The sequence below is a fragment of the Chiloscyllium plagiosum genome, chromosome 8 (assembly GCF_004010195.1).
Source record: "Chiloscyllium plagiosum isolate BGI_BamShark_2017 chromosome 8, ASM401019v2, whole genome shotgun sequence".
Lineage (NCBI taxonomy): Eukaryota > Metazoa > Chordata > Chondrichthyes > Orectolobiformes > Hemiscylliidae > Chiloscyllium > Chiloscyllium plagiosum.
The window spans coordinates 100,879,947-100,898,724 of record NC_057717.1 but is presented as its reverse complement, the minus strand read 5'-3'; the positions used below and the strand labels follow the sequence as shown (position 1 = coordinate 100,898,724).

Here is an 18,778-nt window from a genome sequence, read left to right as displayed (position 1 = left end):
GACCTGCCTAGCTCCTTTTCCACCTATCCACTCCACCCTCTCCTCCCTGACCTATCACCTTCATCTCCTCCCCCACTCACCCATTTACTCTCTGCTACTTTCTCCCCACCCACACCCTCCTCTAGCTTATCTCTCCACGCTTCAGGCTCTCTGCCTTTATTCTTGATGAAGGGCTTTTGCCCGAAACATCGATTTTGCTGAAGCTCCTCGTTGCTGCCTGAACTGCTGTGCTCTTCCAGCACCATTGATCCAGGCTAGGTGGGTTAGCCATGGGAAATACAGGGTTACAGGGATCGGGTACCAGGGTGGTTTTGGATGGGATGCTCTTTGGAAGGTTGGTGAGGACTTGATGGGCTGAATGGCCTGCTTTTACACTATATTCTGTTTGATTACATTTAGAGTTGGACCATTTACATCAACATTTGCTTTGGCAGATCCAGGGAAATGGGAGCCCAGGACTGTTTCCAGGTCCTCGATCCCACCCTTTTTCCTCCTGCGGGGAAAATAGCCACTCCCCTGACAATCCATAGGTGGACCCCTTGTTTAGAAAGTTCTTTGGTGATAAAGGATGTTCGGCCTATCAATTCCATACACCCAGAATAACAACCCTCCCTCCCCAAAACCGACAATCTTTTAAGCAATTGTAGGTTTACGAAATCCTAACTTTTATGCATTCCCATTAAAAGTATTTACCCCTTTATTAATATTAATACAATTGCTTGAGTGTTTGTCCTCCACCACACTTTCCCTTTTAGACTGCGCCAGTTCCAAAGATTAGAGATGTGACAGCGGGCTGGCTGTCTTGTCACTCACCTTCCACATATTCCATGACCATGCAGAGATGCCGTCTGGTTTCAAAAGAGCAGAACATACTGACTACGAAAGGATTCTCTGCAAAGGTGAGGATATCACGCTCCACAAATGCCTGCTGGATCTGGTTTCGAAGTATTAGGTTCTGTTTGTTTATCTTCTTCATGGCAAATCGCTGCCTTGTCTCCCTGTGCCTCACCAAGTAAACAGCACTGGAACAAAGCAAGTACCCAATCATTTCAAACAACAGTTTCAACTGGAAGTCGGGTTGTTTAGTTTTGCGTCTATTTAAAGTGTTATTAAATTAAACCACATTGTTCTGATAAGTTATGTAGAGGTGAGGCCTGTTCTGGAGTACTGTCTCCAGTTCTGGTTACCCTGCTAAAGGAAGGATATTATTAAGCTAAAGTGGGTTCAGAAGACATTCACCAGGATGTTGCTAGGAATCGAGGGTTTGAGATATGGGGAGAGGCTGAATAGGCTGGGACTTGTTTCACTGAAAGGTAGGAGGTTGAGGAGTGCACTTATAGAGGCTAATAAAATCATGAGGGATACAGATAGGGTTAATGGCAGATGCCTTTTCCATGAGGTGGGGGTTTTCAAGACTAAGGGACATATTCTTTAAGGGGAGAGAAGACAGATTTTTAAAAAATTATCAAGGGCAATTTGTTTTACACAGAGAGTAGTTTGTGTGTAGAATGAACTTCCAGTGGAAGTGGTGGATGAGTGTACAGTTATAATATTTAAAAGACATTTAGATCAGTACACGAATAAGAAACATTTGGAGGGATATGGGCCAAGCGAGGGCAGGGTGGACTAGTTCAGTTTAGAATTATGGTTGGCATGGACTGGTTGGACCAAAGGGTCTATTTCCGTGCTGTATGATTCTATGAAAGCTGTTCCCATTAGCTGATGGTTCAATAGTTAGGGGCAATGGATTTAAGGTCCTGGACAAGAGGTGCAGTCAACAGCAATGGCCTGGTACTTGGTGACACTAAATGATTTCAAAATGAAACTGGATGGGAGCTTAAGGTAAGCAAACTTGCAGGGGCTTCAAGGACAGAGCCAGGAAATGGGTTACTCTCCAGAGTATGTACCCGACGGGCTGACTGACCTCTTTTAGTATGTTAAAGATCCTCTGACTAATTTCCTGCCAGGGCACATGTGCTCTTTGTTCATATCATTCAAAGAAATGGTTCATACCAATGCAGCATATACCTCTGCTGATCCACTTAAGAATGAAGCGCTTTTCTAGATAAATTTGTATCTAGCTCCCCTCCCACAAAGCTGTAGATGTTGGGTGAGAATTGACATCTTCAAGCAGAGGTCAATCGATTTTTACTGGGTAATGTTGTTAAGGGATTTGGAACAAATTTGGGCAAATGGACCTGAGGGGCAGCTACTAATTGAATGGCAGAAACAGTTTTGGGAGGGCACAGGTTGAATGGGCTCCTCCTGTGATAGTGAATGTTGACTAATTTTTATTGATCTCTTAGTCCGTAATATAATCGCTCAGCTAGAGCTAGACTTGGCAAATGATCAGTGAACCCTTCCATACACAATTCCCATTCTTTTCCAGAAAAAAAAATTGGATATCATCCACACATAATACGAATTAGAACCCACAAGTCATCAAAGAAAAGACTCCTATGCCATCTGTTCCAACTCCACACGAATCAGGTCCCATGTGTGGCTACGCTGTTGTGCGTCATCCTCCAATCTGTCTGGACGAGCTTCTGGCTCCAACATAGTGTTGCCAACCTTTTCAAGAGTCTCTATGATTTAAAATTAAGCAAAGGCAGAGAACTATAGACCAGGAGCCTTACGTTAGTGGCAGGTACATTGTTCGAGGGGATTCTGAGAGACAGAATATACATGCATTTGGAAATGCAAAAGCTGAATAGGGATAGTCAACATGGCTTTGTGTGTGGGAAATCAGGTCTCACTAACTTGATCGAGCTTTTTTGAAGAAGTGACAAAGAAGTTTGATGATTTGGAGATGCCGATGTTGGACTGGGGTGGACAAAGTTAAAAATCACACAACACCAGGTTATAGTCCAACAAGGATCAGCACCCCGAAAGCTAGTGCTTCCAATTAAACCTGTTGGACTGTAATCTGGTGTTGTGTAATTTTTAAGTTTGATGAAGGCAGAGTGGTAGACATTGTCTATATAGACTTCAGGAAAGCGTTTGATGAAATTCCACATGGTACACTGGTTAGGAAGAATAGATCACAGCTAGCTAACTGGATACAAAATTGGCTTGAAGATAGGAGATAGAGGCTGATGATTGAGTGTTGCCTTTTGGACAGGAGACCTGTTATCAATGGTGTGCCATAAGGATCAGTGCTAGGTCAATTGCTTTTCATCATTTGGTATGAATTATTTGAATGTGGTTACAAGAGGCACAGTTAGTAAGTTTGCAGGTGACACCAAAATAGGTGATGTAGTGGACAGTGAAGATGATTATCTAGATCAGGTGGGCCAATGGGCCCAGGAATGGCAGATGGAGTTTAAGTGTATTTTGGTAAGGCAAACCAGGGCAGGACTTATACATTTAATGGTAGGGTCATGGGGAGTGTTGCTAAACAAAGAGACCGAGTGGTGTAGATGCATTGTTCCTTGAAAGTGGAGTTGCATGCAGACAGGGCGATATAGAAGGCGATTAGCATGCGTGCCTTCATTGGTCAGAACATTGAGTACAGGATTTGGGGCGTCATGTTGTGGCTGTACAGGACATTGATGAGGCCACTTTTAAAATACTGTGTACAATTCTGGTCTCCATCCCATAGAAGGGAAGTTGTTAAACTTGAGAGGATGCAGAAAAGATTTACAAGGATGTTGGCAGGACTGGAGGGTTTGAGCTATAGGGAGAGGCTAAATAGACTGTGGCTTTTTTCCCTGGAGGGTGACTGAGGGTGACCTTATAGAGGTTTATAAAACCATGAGGGGCATAGATAAGGTGAATAGCCAATGTTTTATTTTCAAGGGTGTGGAGTCCAAAAGTAGAGGGCATAGGTTTAAGGTGAGAGGGAAAATATTTAAAAAGGGGCAACGTTTTCACACAGAGTGTGTTTATAGAATGAGCTGCCAGAGGAAGTGGTGGAGGCTGGCACAATTACAACATTTAAAAAGCATCTGGATGAGTATATGAATAGGAAGAGTTTAGCGGGATATGGACCAAATGCTAGCAAATAGAACTAGACTAATTTACGATATCTGGTCGGCATGGATGAATTGGACTACATGGTCTGTATCCATGCTGTACAGCTCTATGTCTCTATGAGTCTGTGTCTGAAATTTGACATTTTCGCCTTTGTCCTGAAGAGTGTAAACAGTAAGCTTTGACAACATGCTGAATCTTTCTCAGCAAGGTTCAAGTTCTGTACTACCTCGTGGCTATAATTACAAGATCTTTCGAAAGAAGTTAACTACAATAAGTAACATCCATACTTTCCTAGAATAAATTAATAAAACATCCATATTCCCACTTACCCATATGCCCCATTGCTTATTAGTTTAATGGTGTCAAAGTCTTCTTCAGATGGTGCCTTTGGAGGTTTGCCAGAAGGCCCACGACCCTGGGGAAAATCAGACATGTTGGTTAGGGTTGGATTTTTCACCAATAATTTGCATTTATAAGTGCTGCATAGAGGATAAACAAAATGTTTGACATTGTGCTAAAAGACAAAGTTTGAAAGAAAGTGGCCTGGCACAAAGGGATGGGTAGAAATGAAAGGGGAGAGTGAACTGGGGAGGTAGAGGAACTTGGGAGACTGAAGGACCAGAGTGTAGTGCTGGAAAAGCACAGCAGGTCAGGCAGTATCCAGGAACAGGATTCCTGATGAAGGGCTTATGCCCGAAACGTCGATTCTCCTGCTCCTCGGATGCTGCCTGACCTGCTGTGCTTTTCCAGCACTACACTCTCGACTCTGAGCTCCAACATCTGCAGTCCTCACTTTCTCCAAGCTGAAGGACCAGTCACCAATGCTGGGTTGAAGAGAACGGCAGCAGGGAGTGGGGAGATGTTGGAAATGTGAATACACAAGGCATCAGAGTCACAGGAATGAGAGCTTTACAAAATGTTATACAGCTGGATCGGGGGTGATGATGAGACTTAAACATGATAACGAAAACCTCCAATTTCAGGCATTAATTGGGAGTAGATGCAGGCCACTGTCAGGGGAGAAGGACCTGATTGAGGTTAGTATGCAGGCGGCAGTGTTTCAAATAAATTATAGCGCAGGAAGACAAATGGATAGATTCCCAGCTTGGTGAGCACTGGAATTACCGAATGAGGCGGTGACAAAGGCATAGAGTCTGTAACTCGCCGTGTAACATATAGAGTGTGTGATCAGTCTTCCTCACCCCTACTCTGTGACTTGCTGCATGACCTATGAACTTCTGCATTCTAGGCTATCTTCAGCAGTGAATTACAGCAAAATCTTTTCTGTCCATGCACTCTCTTAAACTTTGAATCCTGGAGTCTGTTGGAAAGCATTAAAGAAATTACACTTGTTCAATTTTTAAAGCTGGTGAACATTCCTCTCTGCATCAGCTGCTCCCTGGTCAGGTTCAGCATTACTCCAGAATGACTCAAGCCCAATCAAGCTGAATTTAAAACTGCATTTCTATTATATTTGTGTGACATTTTCATTCACAGGATTAGCCACCCTTGTCACTACACTGAACAGTACAGTGCTTTCAGCTATGGCCTCTTCACCAGGGAAGTGAATTGAGAAATTCAATATTTGCTCAATACTTGGGATTTTAAACAGTCTTTCAGCTGGAACGGTGCACTGTTGCACTGGGAGTAGAACTGAGAAGGAGACCTCCTATGATGCTACAGTGATAGAAAAAGACTGGGGCAGAGAAAAAGAGAAGCATAAAAGCAGCAAAAGAGAAACAGATGGAATGCAAAACACAATGAGAGTTAGAGAGACAAAGGACAACACCTCACATAGAATCTGTCCAACAATACTGCAGTTATGAGCTCCTTTCCACAGCATTGGTATGGAACAAAATCACCTGAGACTGGCGCTTGCTTACGACACATCTAAAGTTTTGCTCAAGTTAGCAGGAGATCAGAGGGACCAAATGAAGCTCTCAGCTCTGGACTTTAAGTAATTAGTTATCGTTCACAAAGGGCAACAGGCATTCCTGGCCATTATAGAGGGACTAAAAGTTACCTTGCATAAAGGGCTCAACTCCAAAACATGGGGATAAGTGCTGAGGCAGAACGTCCATAAACTACTGTAATCGCCGGATCCAGAAAGAGGAAAATCCGGCTAATGCTGGAAATCTAAACCAAAAACTCAGCAGGCCTAACAATGTCTGTGAAAGGAGGAACAGAGTTACCACTTCATGTTGGTGACCTTCCATCTGAACTGATGAAAGATGATCACCCTGAAATGTTAATTTTGTCTCTCTCACTATAGATGCTGCTTGACCTTGTAGACATGAACCATCAGAGACCACATCCCACATTGACAATATAGAGCTGTACACACCAGGCCTTCAAAGCTGTTGAGGGAGAAAGCAAGAGATGAAACCTTCCATTGTTTATGTACAAATATTTTAAAAAACACAGACATAACTCTGGCTGAATGAACTCACATCGATCAAGTCGACCAGTTCTTGGGTGTTGAGATTTGGACTGTCATAGGTATCCAGATGGGCCATTTCTGTTCACAAGAATATGAGAATAAGTATTTGAGCATTTCAGGTTTAGCAGCCCTCTTAAAGGGGCAAGACACTCAGAACCTTATTTCTTAGTACCGTGTTATTACAAATGTGGTGTGCAAATGTGTCCACAGGCTGGACACTGAAATAGAACATGCCTATGGACAACTGTTTTACAACACAAGGTGATAACTGTGTGCATTATCAGACTGAAGAATCCAATCACCTCACCTGCAAGATTTGATCATGTAAATCTAAGGCAATGTGCTTTTAAAATTACAAATGGCTCTCTGAAATTGAAGTTGACTGATTAGAATATGATGTCAAACTAGGGATCTGAGTTTACACCAAACTAGATAAGATCATTTTGATAAATTCTTCATTGTAGTTAATTCAACTAATTTCAAAAGGAAGTGTCCAAATGTTATTTTGTTTCTCTTTTCCCATTCCCCCCCACCTTTTTGTTGGAAACAGGGAGCTCGTCACAAAACATTGTCAAAGATGCTCTAAAAAGACTTCAGGAAATGTGTATCTTTGCAAGTGCAAGAAGGCAATGTGTTCACAAGGTCAGGAAGGGAATAATGGTGTGTGCAAATGGCTGGAATGTGCAGGAGAGAGGAAAGCACACAAACAAGAGGTCGCTGTGTGCCCGACAGTGTAATGTGTTCGGAAGAGATCAATGTGTGCACCAGCAGGCAGTATGGGTACAAGGGGTGTAGTATGCACATGGCTGTTGGACGAGCATGAGGGGGCAGTGTGTGAACAAGAGTATGTGCATAAAACAGCAGTCTGTGTACGAGAGGAATTTGTTCATAAACTGGCTTAACATGCATGAGCGGGAAGTCTGTGCATAAAAGGACAATGTGTGTATGGAAGGGCAGGGTTTCTGACAGCTTGGTGCATAATGAGACACTTATCCTGAAGGGGCTGCAGTGCTGAAAAGGGCACTATGTCTCTTATTTTACTGCCTCACATCATGGCTCATGTCTGCTACATGTGCAGTTCCTACATGGTATTGCTGTGATTATAAATGCTGTTCCCAATGCACAGCTCAAGCAGAACAAACAAACAACTCATGTTTAAACCTAGACAACACGATGCCCTACCAATCATGCCTCATATGCAGATGGAGATGACAGACATAACAATTGTAAAGCACATATTTACCCTGTAAGTTCAGTGAATGAATGTGTCCCTACTCTGATGTTGAAGCGTATCGATTGGAAAGTATGTGCTGCGGCAGGGTGAGCTGCCTTCACTCTGGATTAGTAGGACCAGTACAAAGAGCTTCAAGTTTTCTGTCCACCAGGTCTCTCATTCTAGGAATCGTTCCAGTAATTATTGTGTGGAAGTGCACATTTGCAAGTGTCAGATGAAAATAGAACAAGGCTTCACAATGATGCCGCTTGCAGTTGAATAGGCTGCCTTGATTGGTGCAAGCATAGCGTTCGGAACCCTGACCGTAATACTAAGGATAACTGAGTGTCCTGCACCTTCATCCCTTAAAGATTCACATCGCTGTCACAGCCTTGCCATCTCTGTGCTCCTGTGTACAGGCTCACAGGGGACAAATGGCTACTGGCTCCAGTGGAACTGTTCCCTACTAGGAGGCAGAGACAAACCTCCAGCACAAAGGAGGACATTTATACCATTAAACCCATGACAGATTTTGGAAAGACTATCCAATTCATCCCTATTTCCTACTTCAACTCCCTTTGTGCATTTGGCTCTGCTCTGACTGCCCTTGCAGGCCTGCAGTCCACAACTTAACAACTGATGAACAACAATCATTTTCCTTAACTGGTTCTTTTTGCAAATGAATCAATGTTCTCTGGCTTCTGACACTTCGGCCAATTTTATTTTTAAGAATTAATTTACAATTAGCAAAAGCTTTAGCAATTTTCATGAGATTTAGCTGTAGGATTTTATTTTGTTATTGGAAGTGCTGTAGATTGATGGCATGGCACAGTGGCCAAACACTTAAGCTGCACAAGTCCATTAGAGTTGACAGTAGATTGCTTCAGGTTTTTGTGGCACAATGGTAGTGTCCCTACTCTGGATGTGAAGATCTAGGTTCAGATCTCACTTACCACAGTGGTGTGTCATACTGTGCCCAATCAGGGTGTTTGAAAATAGCATTAGAAAGAAGAGCATGCCTTTAGGAACCATTACAGGGTCTGAGTGTATCATCGCCTGAATAATGATATTTTAAAGAAGTTTCCATTGACCATTTAATTTTGATTTCAGTCACTGCGCATCACCAGGGGCTGTTGAACTTGTTTAAGGTTTATTTAGAACAATAGAAATCAGAATGTCTTTACCTTCCAGGGGGTCCCGGGTGAGTCCCAGCTGGCTGATGATGTAACGGGGAATGTCAATTTTAATGCCATGGCCCTCCTTTGCATGGTCCTCAGCAGCCTCCAACAGATGGTAAAATTCCTCAGGGTTAAATTCCTGCATGGAGTGGATGAAAGTAAGGGCTGTGTTTGAGAGAGTTTTGGTGAACTTAGTAGTTTTCTCAAAGTCCATTTGCTAGACTGAGCACGACACAGTTTCTGCATGTAAGGGATCTTTACATCATTTATGAATCAGAAGGTTCTTGATTCAACTCCCACATCAGGGGATGAGCATCAAAGATCTTTGCTCAGCCCCCAGTGCAGTAAGGGGCACTATACCATCGGACGTGGTGTCTTTTGTATGGGCCGTTAAATAGAGGTCCTGACTGCCTAGGTGGATGTAAAACCTTCCATGGCATAAATTTCAAAACTGACCTGGTCTTATCTCAAATGTCCTGGCCACTGTTGATCAACATCACAAATATCAGATTATTTGGTCAATCTCCCATTGCTCTTTGTGGGGCCATTCAGCCCTTTGATGCTGCTCCGTCAGTCAATATGACCATGGCTGATCATCCAACTCACTACATTGCTACATTACCACTGCAACATTGAGTACTTCAGCAGTTGCTAGGCACTTTACAATGTCTTGTGACTGTGAAAAGGGCTATATCAATGCAAGTCTTTCTTTCTATTTGACGTTGTCTTTCCAATTAAGTTATAGAACAGCTCTGAGGAAACCTCCCCTCCAGCATTAATCTCCTGAGAGCCTAGAATAAATGTGACTGCAATGTTATTGGATTGTCCTACAAATAAATGATTCACTAATGTCTTTTTCAGAAAGGAAATGCGCTGTTCCTATCCTGTTCTGCATTTATAAGTGATTCCACTCCCACACCAATGTGGGTGACTCTGGCTGACCTCTAAACAGGCCTAACTAGCCACAAGGTCAAATTAAACCAGGCTTTGAAGAAAGTTGTTCAGGGAAACTAGTCATAGACAGTAAGGGCTAGTGGTTCCCAGAGAATGAACTGAAAAATCCTTTTGAGAATTTGTATGTAGCTAATTTAAATAAAGCTCCACAACCCTGCAATATCCAGCTCTATCCTATTGCTCTTCCCTGATTTCAATTGGCAGCCATACCTCCAGCTACTTGGATCCTATCCTCGGAAATTCCCTCCATTTGGCCTTCCTCTCCTCTCTTCATCTTGATTTACACTTTAAGAGATGCCTCTTTGCCTGAGCTTTACATCATCTAGCCAGGTACGTCCTCATTTGATATGGTGTCAAACTGTGGTTGATAGCATTTATTTGTTCATGGTATGCGAGTGTCGCTGTCTTGGCCAGGATTTATTACTCAGTCCTAAATGCCCAGAGTAATGTTAGGAGTCAACCACATTGTGGTGGGTCTCAAATCCTCTGTAGAACAGACCAGGTAAGATTTCCTTCCTTAAAGGACAGCAATGAATTTGATTAATTTTTAAAACAATTGACAATGGTCACATAGTCATCATTAGACTGGCTTTTTACTTCAGATTTTATTTAATTTGAACTTTGTCCATCTGCCATAGCTATTTGAATCTCTGTCCTCAAAGCATTAGCCTGGATTACTAGTCCAGTGACATTACCATTATGCCACCACCTCCCCATTATGTCTCTGTAAAGAGCAGTGGGACCTGGAGCCAGGTGATATGTTAATGCAGTTTTCCCACTTAAACGGCTAGTGTTCTTTAGGTTAGCTATAACTATGAGGCCGTTGCAAGATAACAGTGCAACCTAGACTGAAATCTGAACAAACCAACCTCCTGGTTTCCCAACAAAAGACATTTCCTTCAACATCCGTAAGGTTCCTGTGAGTCGGGCCAAGAATCCAAGTGTAAATTAGGATTCTTGTTTGCTCCAGGTATAACTTGGGTGTAGACAGACCAAACAGGGTCCCCCTGACTTTGCTCTGTCAGTCCCAGACAAACTGATGTGCCCGTCGGAAAACCCAGACTTCCCTTGTTGATGGAGCTGCAAGAGGCGGGAGCGGTTAGGTTGACCGTGCCTTGATGCTAATGACCTAAAGCACAGAGGAGTCCTTTCTGCTCGGACAATGTAGTCATTTATTCTATTGAGAGAGTATTTGTCAGCACTAGAGAGGCAGGAGGGAGGTAGTATCCTAACTCCTGACTCCAGCTATGAGACACATGTGAATGTGGTGAGTGGGGTCAGGGTGGACTTGTTGTTTTCATGAATTGCTACATCCTAAACACTGGGGGAGGGGTAGGGGTGTCAGGGGAACTCAAAACCCACACGCTGATGTGACTGGCTGAATGAGTTCAGGGTAACCCTCAGGTCACAGCAATGGGTGGGTTCTTCCAGCAGTGAGTGATGTCTACCACCAATGTTAAATTAACTTAGTGAGCTAAATGTAAATCTGTAGTGCTTATGTTACTAGACTACTAACTCAGGGAGAAAGTGAGGACTGCAGATGCTGGAGATCAGAGCTGAAAATGTGTTGCTGGAAAAGCGCAGCAGGTCAAGCAGCATCCAAGGAGGAGAATCGACGTTTCGGGCGTGAGCCCTTCTTCAGGAATCATTCCTGAAGATGGGCTCATGCCCGAAACGTCGATTCTCCCACTCCTTGGATGCTGCCTGACCTGCTGCGCTTTACTAACTCAGGGATCAAAGTTCAAATCCATCCCCAGAAGACCGAATTAATTTTGCAAAGAGTAAGGGGTAGAGGAGCTAACTCTCTATCAAGAGTTAGTACTGGCATGAGGGCTGAATGGCCTCCTTTTGCATGGTATCACTCTACTATTCTATTAAACATCAGCAATTACAGGGCTTCCCATGTTGGAGGTTGTGTTATTTCAGCAAGATTCCATATAGGATCTCAAACTGTTTTAGTCCAATCACTCAACTCCATTTTCTCAGACGTAATATATACTGAGATCCAGAGCTATATTTCCCACCAGAATATCAGCTGCAAGGCTGAGGCATAGTATGAACAGTGTTTCATTGCTATCCACCTGCACCAAACGCAATCACTCCCCCTCCCTCGATATTACCGGGTACTCAGTGGTCTGCATCATTGGGTAATGGCAGTGGGAGAGCAATGTACTTTTGATGTTTTTGGGAACAATGGGAGGTCACAAGAATCAACATATCTACATTCTACATGCTCCGAGGTACCCGGAGATAAGGTGCAGCACTGCAGAAGAAACTGAAACACTCTCATTTCATTCTTCTGTATGTAAACTGGTGGTGCAAATCCTGAGTTGACAGCTCACAGCATTGACAAAACCCTTAACAAAATGGATCAACCCTCACTGTTTGCAACTGAAAATCGTGCGAAGGGAGAAATGAGTGAAGAGTGACCTGTGTACCTGTTTCTGGTCTGCATGAGATTGGCAAGTAAGCTTTGAGATTTAATTGTGCTATGGTTTGCAGAATTGCAGGCAAGTATCTGTGGGACCTGTATCACCTTTACCAGGGCTCGCAGTCTAAGGATACAGGGTAGACCATTTAGGACTGAGACTAGGAGAAATTTCTTCACCTGCAGAGTCGTGAGCCTATGGAATTCACTACCACAGAAAGGAGCCGAGGCCTAAACATTGTATGATTTCAAAAAGGAGTTGGGTATAACACTTGGAGGTTAAATGGTCAAAAGATATTGGGCAACACACTATTCACTTGGATGATCAGTCATGATCCTAGTGAATGGCAGAGCAAGCTCAAAGGGTCAAATGGCCTGCTCCTGCTCCTGTTTTCTAAGTTTCTATGTTTCTGAAGTCGAAGGCCCCATTTTGAAGTGGTGCCTGAAGATACAATATAATAATACAATAGGAAACTGGTATATCCATATTGGAGAGTACAGAATAATGTGGCTTACCAGACACTCGAGTAACCGTGCTGGCCGTGCAATGATGATCAGGAGCTTCTTCACCAACTGTGTCACAAAAGCAACCTCTGAACTCTCAGATCGTTCATGTGCCTGGGAGGAATGGGAGATGTTGCTTGTGTTAGAACTGACCTGGAACACTTCAATCCCCGCTCATAAAAGGAACAAGAATAAAATGGTGTATATTTACAGTGACATGCAAAAGAAACAAGGTGATGTGAGAAAATTACTTTTTCACACATTGTTAGAGTCTGGAATGCACTGTCTGGAGGTTTGGTGGAGGCAGGTTCAATTGAGGCATTCAGGAATGCATTAGCTGATTGTTTGGATAGAGGGAAAAGGCAGAAGAATGGCACTAGGTAGTACGCTTGAGGAGCTGGTGCAGGCACAATGGGCTGAGTGGCCTCTTTCTGCACCATAACAATTCTATGATTCTGTTGGAACTAATCCAAGACAAGCAGATGAAATGATGACAGCATCTCAGGACACAAAGGAAGGCTCTAATTCAGGTCCTAGGCACCCTATGGCGTGGAAAATCTCCCCATCATTCACCAATGATGCTCCCATTGATATGTGGGTGTGGCAAAATATTCAAGTAGAATCAGCAATAAAATGGATTTCCATTTAATTCTACATTGTGCAAAATTTGTGATTGATTAACTTTTGGGTTTTGTTTTCTGTAAGGACATTTTGGCTTTGGAAGGTGGAGTTGATTGGATGACTCTTTCAAAGGAGCAGCACGGACATGATGGGATGAATGATCCCTGTCCAAAAATTTCCATGAGTCAGATGAGGCTGAAGGTGTAAGTGACTTATGGGATGGATGCTCTCAGTATTAGCCATGTGCCTAAATTAGAGGTATTTGTTTTTTAAGTTATTGTGCACTGCCGTCATTCTATTTCCATGGTGACACTCACATCACTTTAGACTTGACGACAGGAATTGTGCAAATGTGTACTACAAAGACAACCACCCTCCCAACACCTTGCCATCAAATATGGCTGACATGAGGAATTTGATTACAGAAGAGACAGACATGCCTCCGCATCATTGATGCTCCAACATCCAAGATATCCAAAGCTTTTAATACTTTTAGTTTGGTCAAAACAAGAAGAAGAAGAGTGATGATCATTTAAATTACCTGACTTCTTCCACAGACCAAGCACCATTTATATTGCCAGAGCCCTGAATATTTTCGTTCCTGACAGAGAATTCTGCAGAAATGTTCTCTGGTGCCCAAAGCGCAAGAATCATTATCAATGCTGCATAGGTACAGAAATTGACTATTCAGTCCCTCAGGTTTCCTCTGGCATTCAACTAGTTCATGACTTAGTCACCCAGTGTGTCTCTACCATTGCTCTCCAATAGCATATGATCCAGTGTGTCATCTTGACTCAGTCACTGGCTACTCTTATTTCTGACTCAAGTGGTGAGTCAAAGCCCGAATCTAGGGCTGAAGTCATAATCTAGGCTGAAACTGAAGTCTGGTATGCAGTTAGTGTCTCAATCTTGCAAGGATTGTCCTTCAAACAAAAATAAGATCACAGGATCATATAGAATATAAGGAGAAGCAGGCCATTCGACTTGTCAAACCTACTGTACTATCTGGTAAGGTATTGGTGACCTAATTGTGGTCTTAACTCTACGTTCGTGCCTGTCCCCATAACCCTTCCTGAATAAACATCTAAGTCACACTTGAACATAAGCAGTGGCCCAGTGCACTGCTCTCTGTGGAAGAGGATTCGAAAGATTAACAGCCACCTGAGAGAAGAAATTACCATTTAAAATAAAAAATAAATCTATTATTTTTTGTTTAAATTTACACTCCCCAGTTCTCAATTCTCCATTAGGAGAAACATCCTCTCAGTTTCTACACTGTCATCTCAGAATTTCGCACATTTCAAAAAGATCCGTCTCTTGTTCTCTGAAGCTCCTAACTTCAAACTTTTCCCCACAAGACTATGTTGTCATCCCAGGAGTGAATCATCTCTGAACTGATTCCAATGCAAATCTATCCTTCCTTACGTAAGGAGGCAAAACTGTCCACTGTGCTCCAGATGTGGTCTCACTAATGCCTCCAATAGTTGTAACAATGCCTCCCTACTTTTAGATATTTCCTAATAAATCTGTTCAGAGATGTTATTACGCACCTATGGAGCTGGTGGAATTGAATCCAGATCGTCTAGATTAGAGTCAGGGACCCTGGCACTGTGCCTTAAGAGCCCCTGCCTCCTTACTTCTATATTCTATCCTGTTCAGGCTAACGTGTTGTGTACATTCCAATTACCTGTCATACTTGCCTGCTAACTGTTTATAATTTATGTGAAAAAATACAGACATTAAAGGTCTCAAGGTATTATTCAAAGGAGAGCAGGGAATTCTCTTAATCGCCCTTGCAAACAACTCAGCACCAACTGATACCCCGGAAAACACCAGACCATTCATTTCATTGCTTTGGAGACACCGGTATTGGACTGGGGTGGACAAAGTTAAAAATCACACAACACCAGGTTATAGTCCAACAGGTTTATTTGGAAGCACAATTTCATTGCTGTTTGTGGGTTATTGTTGGGAACTAAATGACTGCTGTGTTTTCCTACATAACAACAATGACTTCATTTCAAAGTAATTCACTGTCCTTTGGGATATTCCCAAACCATGCTATAAGGTGGAAATAAACAAATCTTTCTTTGCTCTTTACTGAATGTGGGATCGTCTTAGTCTATACCTACCACGGCTAGATGTTTATATCCATTTATTTATCCAGCTTTGTCTATAGAGAGAGGTGGTTATAACTTCTAGTTTCCACACTGGTTTCATCATTTTAAACTTGGACCTTTAAATTCTGCACCCATTCAAATTGCCTGCTGACCTTTGCTTCATCAATGCAAAACAACCTGCCTACTTTCAGTCATTTTTGCACAAAAGTTCATTCTGGCTCTCTGTAGAGAAATCCGCTCAGTCCCACTCTCCTGTTCTATCCCCACAGCCCTGCAGGTTTATTGGTGTTGGATATTCTTTTCGAATCATTGATTACCTTAACTTTCACCACTCCCATGGTCAGTCAGTTCCAAGTCCTCACAATTCACTGCATAAAAAAAGTTCTTCATATCCTCCTGCATCACATAGCCAACCTTAAATTGGTATTCTATAATTCTTATACAATCAGCTAACAACTTTACTTTGCCTTATCCAAACCCATCACAATCTTGTGCAACTTTGTCAAATCTCCCCTCAATCCTCTTTGATCTGAAGAGGACACTCTCAGCTTCTCCAACTTGACTTGGCAACTAAACTCCCACTTCACTGAAAACATTCTTGTAAATTACTTATAAAACTCTCTCAAAAACCCACATGTCCTACCTAAAGGGGTGAGCAGATTGTTTTGGGTTCCCCTCTGGTGAATAATGGAGTATGTTCATGAAATGGTAGTTGGATGCTCTCCAACTATGGGGTATGAGGGAGGGGGCATGTGGGGTGAGGGAGGCAGTGATGGGAGGTAAACATTTTAGCTCATTCTAGAACCGATCCGTAACATTAACTGCATTCATTTCTGGTCGCCCCGCTGTAGGAAAGATGCTGTTAAACTTGAAAGGGTTCAGAATAGATTTACAAGGATGTTGCCAGGTTTGTGCTATAGAGAGAGGCTGAATATGCTGGGGCTAATTTCCCTAGTGCGTCGGAGGCTGAGGGGTGACCTTATCAAGGTTTATAAAATCATGAGGGCCACAGATAGGGTAAATAGACAAGGTATTTTTCCCAGGGTAAGGGAGTCCAAAACTAGAGAGAAAAGGTTTTCAGGCAAGGGGGAAAATTTAAAAGGAATCTAAGGGGCAACTTTTTCACTCAGAGGGTAGTGCTTGCATGGAATGAGCTGCCAGAGGAAACGGTGGAGGCTGGTACAATTACAACATTTAAAAGATGGGTAGGAAGGGTTTAGAGGGATATGGGCAAAAATACTGGCAAATGGGACTAGATTAATTTAGGATATCTGGTCGGCATGTCAAGTTGTACCAAAGGGTCTGTTTCTGTGCTGCACAGCTCTCTGACACTATTAACAAAATAATGGCTTCTTGATCGGCAACATGCACATTGAAAGAACACATTTGATAAGACTCCTGTGTGTGTTACGAAACATATGGGCTGACTCACATCCTGCAATAGCTTCTCCAGATTCTCCTGCAGCTCATAGAAGTAGCGTGAAGTGATGAGCCCCTCGTGCGACTTGTCCAGGCAGTCCCTGGACATTTCAATGACCTGGTGGTGGATGAAGCTGAGGACCCCATCAGCCAGGGGGAGCACGTTCTCTGGAGCGTTGACTGTGAAGAACTCCTGTAGCCTTTCCTCCATTTGGGCGGTGGCCTGAAGAAGGAATTGCAAGTGTTATTGGCCTCTGTTTACAAAACAATTCTATTGTCTTGAGAGTGAAAGGCTTAATGCTGTGGCTCAATCGGTCTGAATGGTTAGGTGTTAGGTTTTTAAGAGGAGGATTCAAATCCATGCTGCCAAGAAATTCCTTGAATATTCACTTCAAGATACTGTAGCCTATTCACAGATTTCCTGTACAAGAGAGGTCCAGTTTACAAGGATCCTTGAGTGGTCATGTACGAGAGTGAAATGGGCACACTTCCCTTGGCCTGTCATTGGTGAGAACTTAGTTTTGGGTAAATCAAATCTTAACAATACATCAGTCTCCTTCTTTATTACTCTGTTTGAGATTTTCAGTTCCTGCATGGGACAGATTCTCAGATCAGGTCAAGGCCATTCAACCCCTCAATCAGATTCAATCAGATTTTAATCGCTCTGCTCATTTTCTCACCTTTGACTCATACCCACTGAGGGTAAAACACCAATTAATGTAAGACCATAAATTAAGGTTTTGCTACTTGGTGAATGCTAACTATCAGTCATAGCTCACTGTTTCTCTTCATGATGTCTCTGAAACAGAAAACAGAACTGCCCGCGAGCAGTTGGGTGGAGTGCTGGGTTAGAGGCGGGAGGGAATGGGTGAGGGTCGTGTTCGGGAAACATACCGAAGAGATATTTGGGAGATTTACAGCACTTCTTGTGGGTCGTGAGGAGCAGGTAGGCTCACCCCACCCACTCCCCTCAAAGAAAATAGACTTCCCCACCTTCCAATCACAGCCCCTCACAGCCTGCAATCCATCCCAGCACCATCACCCATCTGCGCTGTCTCCCTGCGTCACACCCAAAATTTTTCACCATATTTAACAAGTTGCACCAAACATCTCTCGCTGTATGGCTGTGAACGTCAATTGAAGTGAGATTGGGAATAAATATAATCTTTAATCGCGAGTAATACAAGATTTCTTGTGCAAAATAATTGAAGTTTCTCGTCTGAGGTAAATATTAAGTTTCATCATTTATTTGTAAAAATGAAGGCTTGCAGTTTCATGGAGAGGGATTTTGAGCATTCACATGAATAATTTCAGATTAAAGTACAGTCAGTTTCCATAAAAAGCCTCAGCAGTTTAATCATAAAATGAGCATGATTACACTGGGCAGGTTCACTTTCTCACAGATTCACAGCAGAGCTAGATACTGGATAGATTCACATGAACAAGCAAAAAGCTTCAAATGCCATCGTAGAGTGTCAAGTGAAACTCGAGAACTTTGTAATTAGAATCACAGCCCTACAATCTGATTACGCAGAGTTTCATTAAATATCAGGTGTTGCTTCAGATTTACATACATAAGGAGGAAACCTTTCCTTAAATGCATTTTTATTCTCCTTGTGAAGACTGTACTCATTTTTGCTGAGTCTCAGGAATGCAATAATTCAATTTTGGGGATCTGTTGTAGGTATCCAGTTCTCAAAGGAGAAAGTGAGGACTGCAGATGCTGGAGATCAGAGCTGAAAATGTGTTGCTGGAAAAGCGCAGCAGGTCAGGCAGCATCCAAGGAGCAGGAGAATCGACGTTTCGGGCATGAGCCCTTCTTCAGGAATGAGGAAAGTGTGTCCAGCAGGCCAAGATAAAAGGTAGGGAGGAGGGACTTGGGGAGGGGCGTTGGAAATGCGATAGGTGGAAGGAGGTCAAGGTGAG

At 42.9% G+C, this 18,778-nt stretch overlaps 1 protein-coding gene across 8 annotated transcripts in view; it reads right to left on the bottom strand.

The window, feature by feature from the left end:
• The window catches only part of LOC122552247 (microtubule-associated serine/threonine-protein kinase 1-like), a 158,032-nt gene that overhangs the window by 39,679 nt on the left and 99,575 nt on the right, over positions 1 to 18,778 (bottom strand). For all 8 annotated transcript variants that reach the window (XM_043694928.1, XM_043694926.1, XM_043694924.1 and 5 more), the window contains 6 exons: positions 16,866 to 17,075; positions 12,705 to 12,806; positions 8,813 to 8,945; positions 6,426 to 6,493; positions 4,305 to 4,390; positions 814 to 1,022 (listed from right to left, as the gene is read on the bottom strand). In XM_043694928.1, coding sequence (XP_043550863.1) covers positions 814 to 1,022; positions 4,305 to 4,390; positions 6,426 to 6,493; positions 8,813 to 8,945; positions 12,705 to 12,806; positions 16,866 to 17,075 — 808 coding nt within the window. The remainder of the gene's footprint in view (positions 1 to 813; positions 1,023 to 4,304; positions 4,391 to 6,425; positions 6,494 to 8,812; positions 8,946 to 12,704; positions 12,807 to 16,865; positions 17,076 to 18,778) is intronic.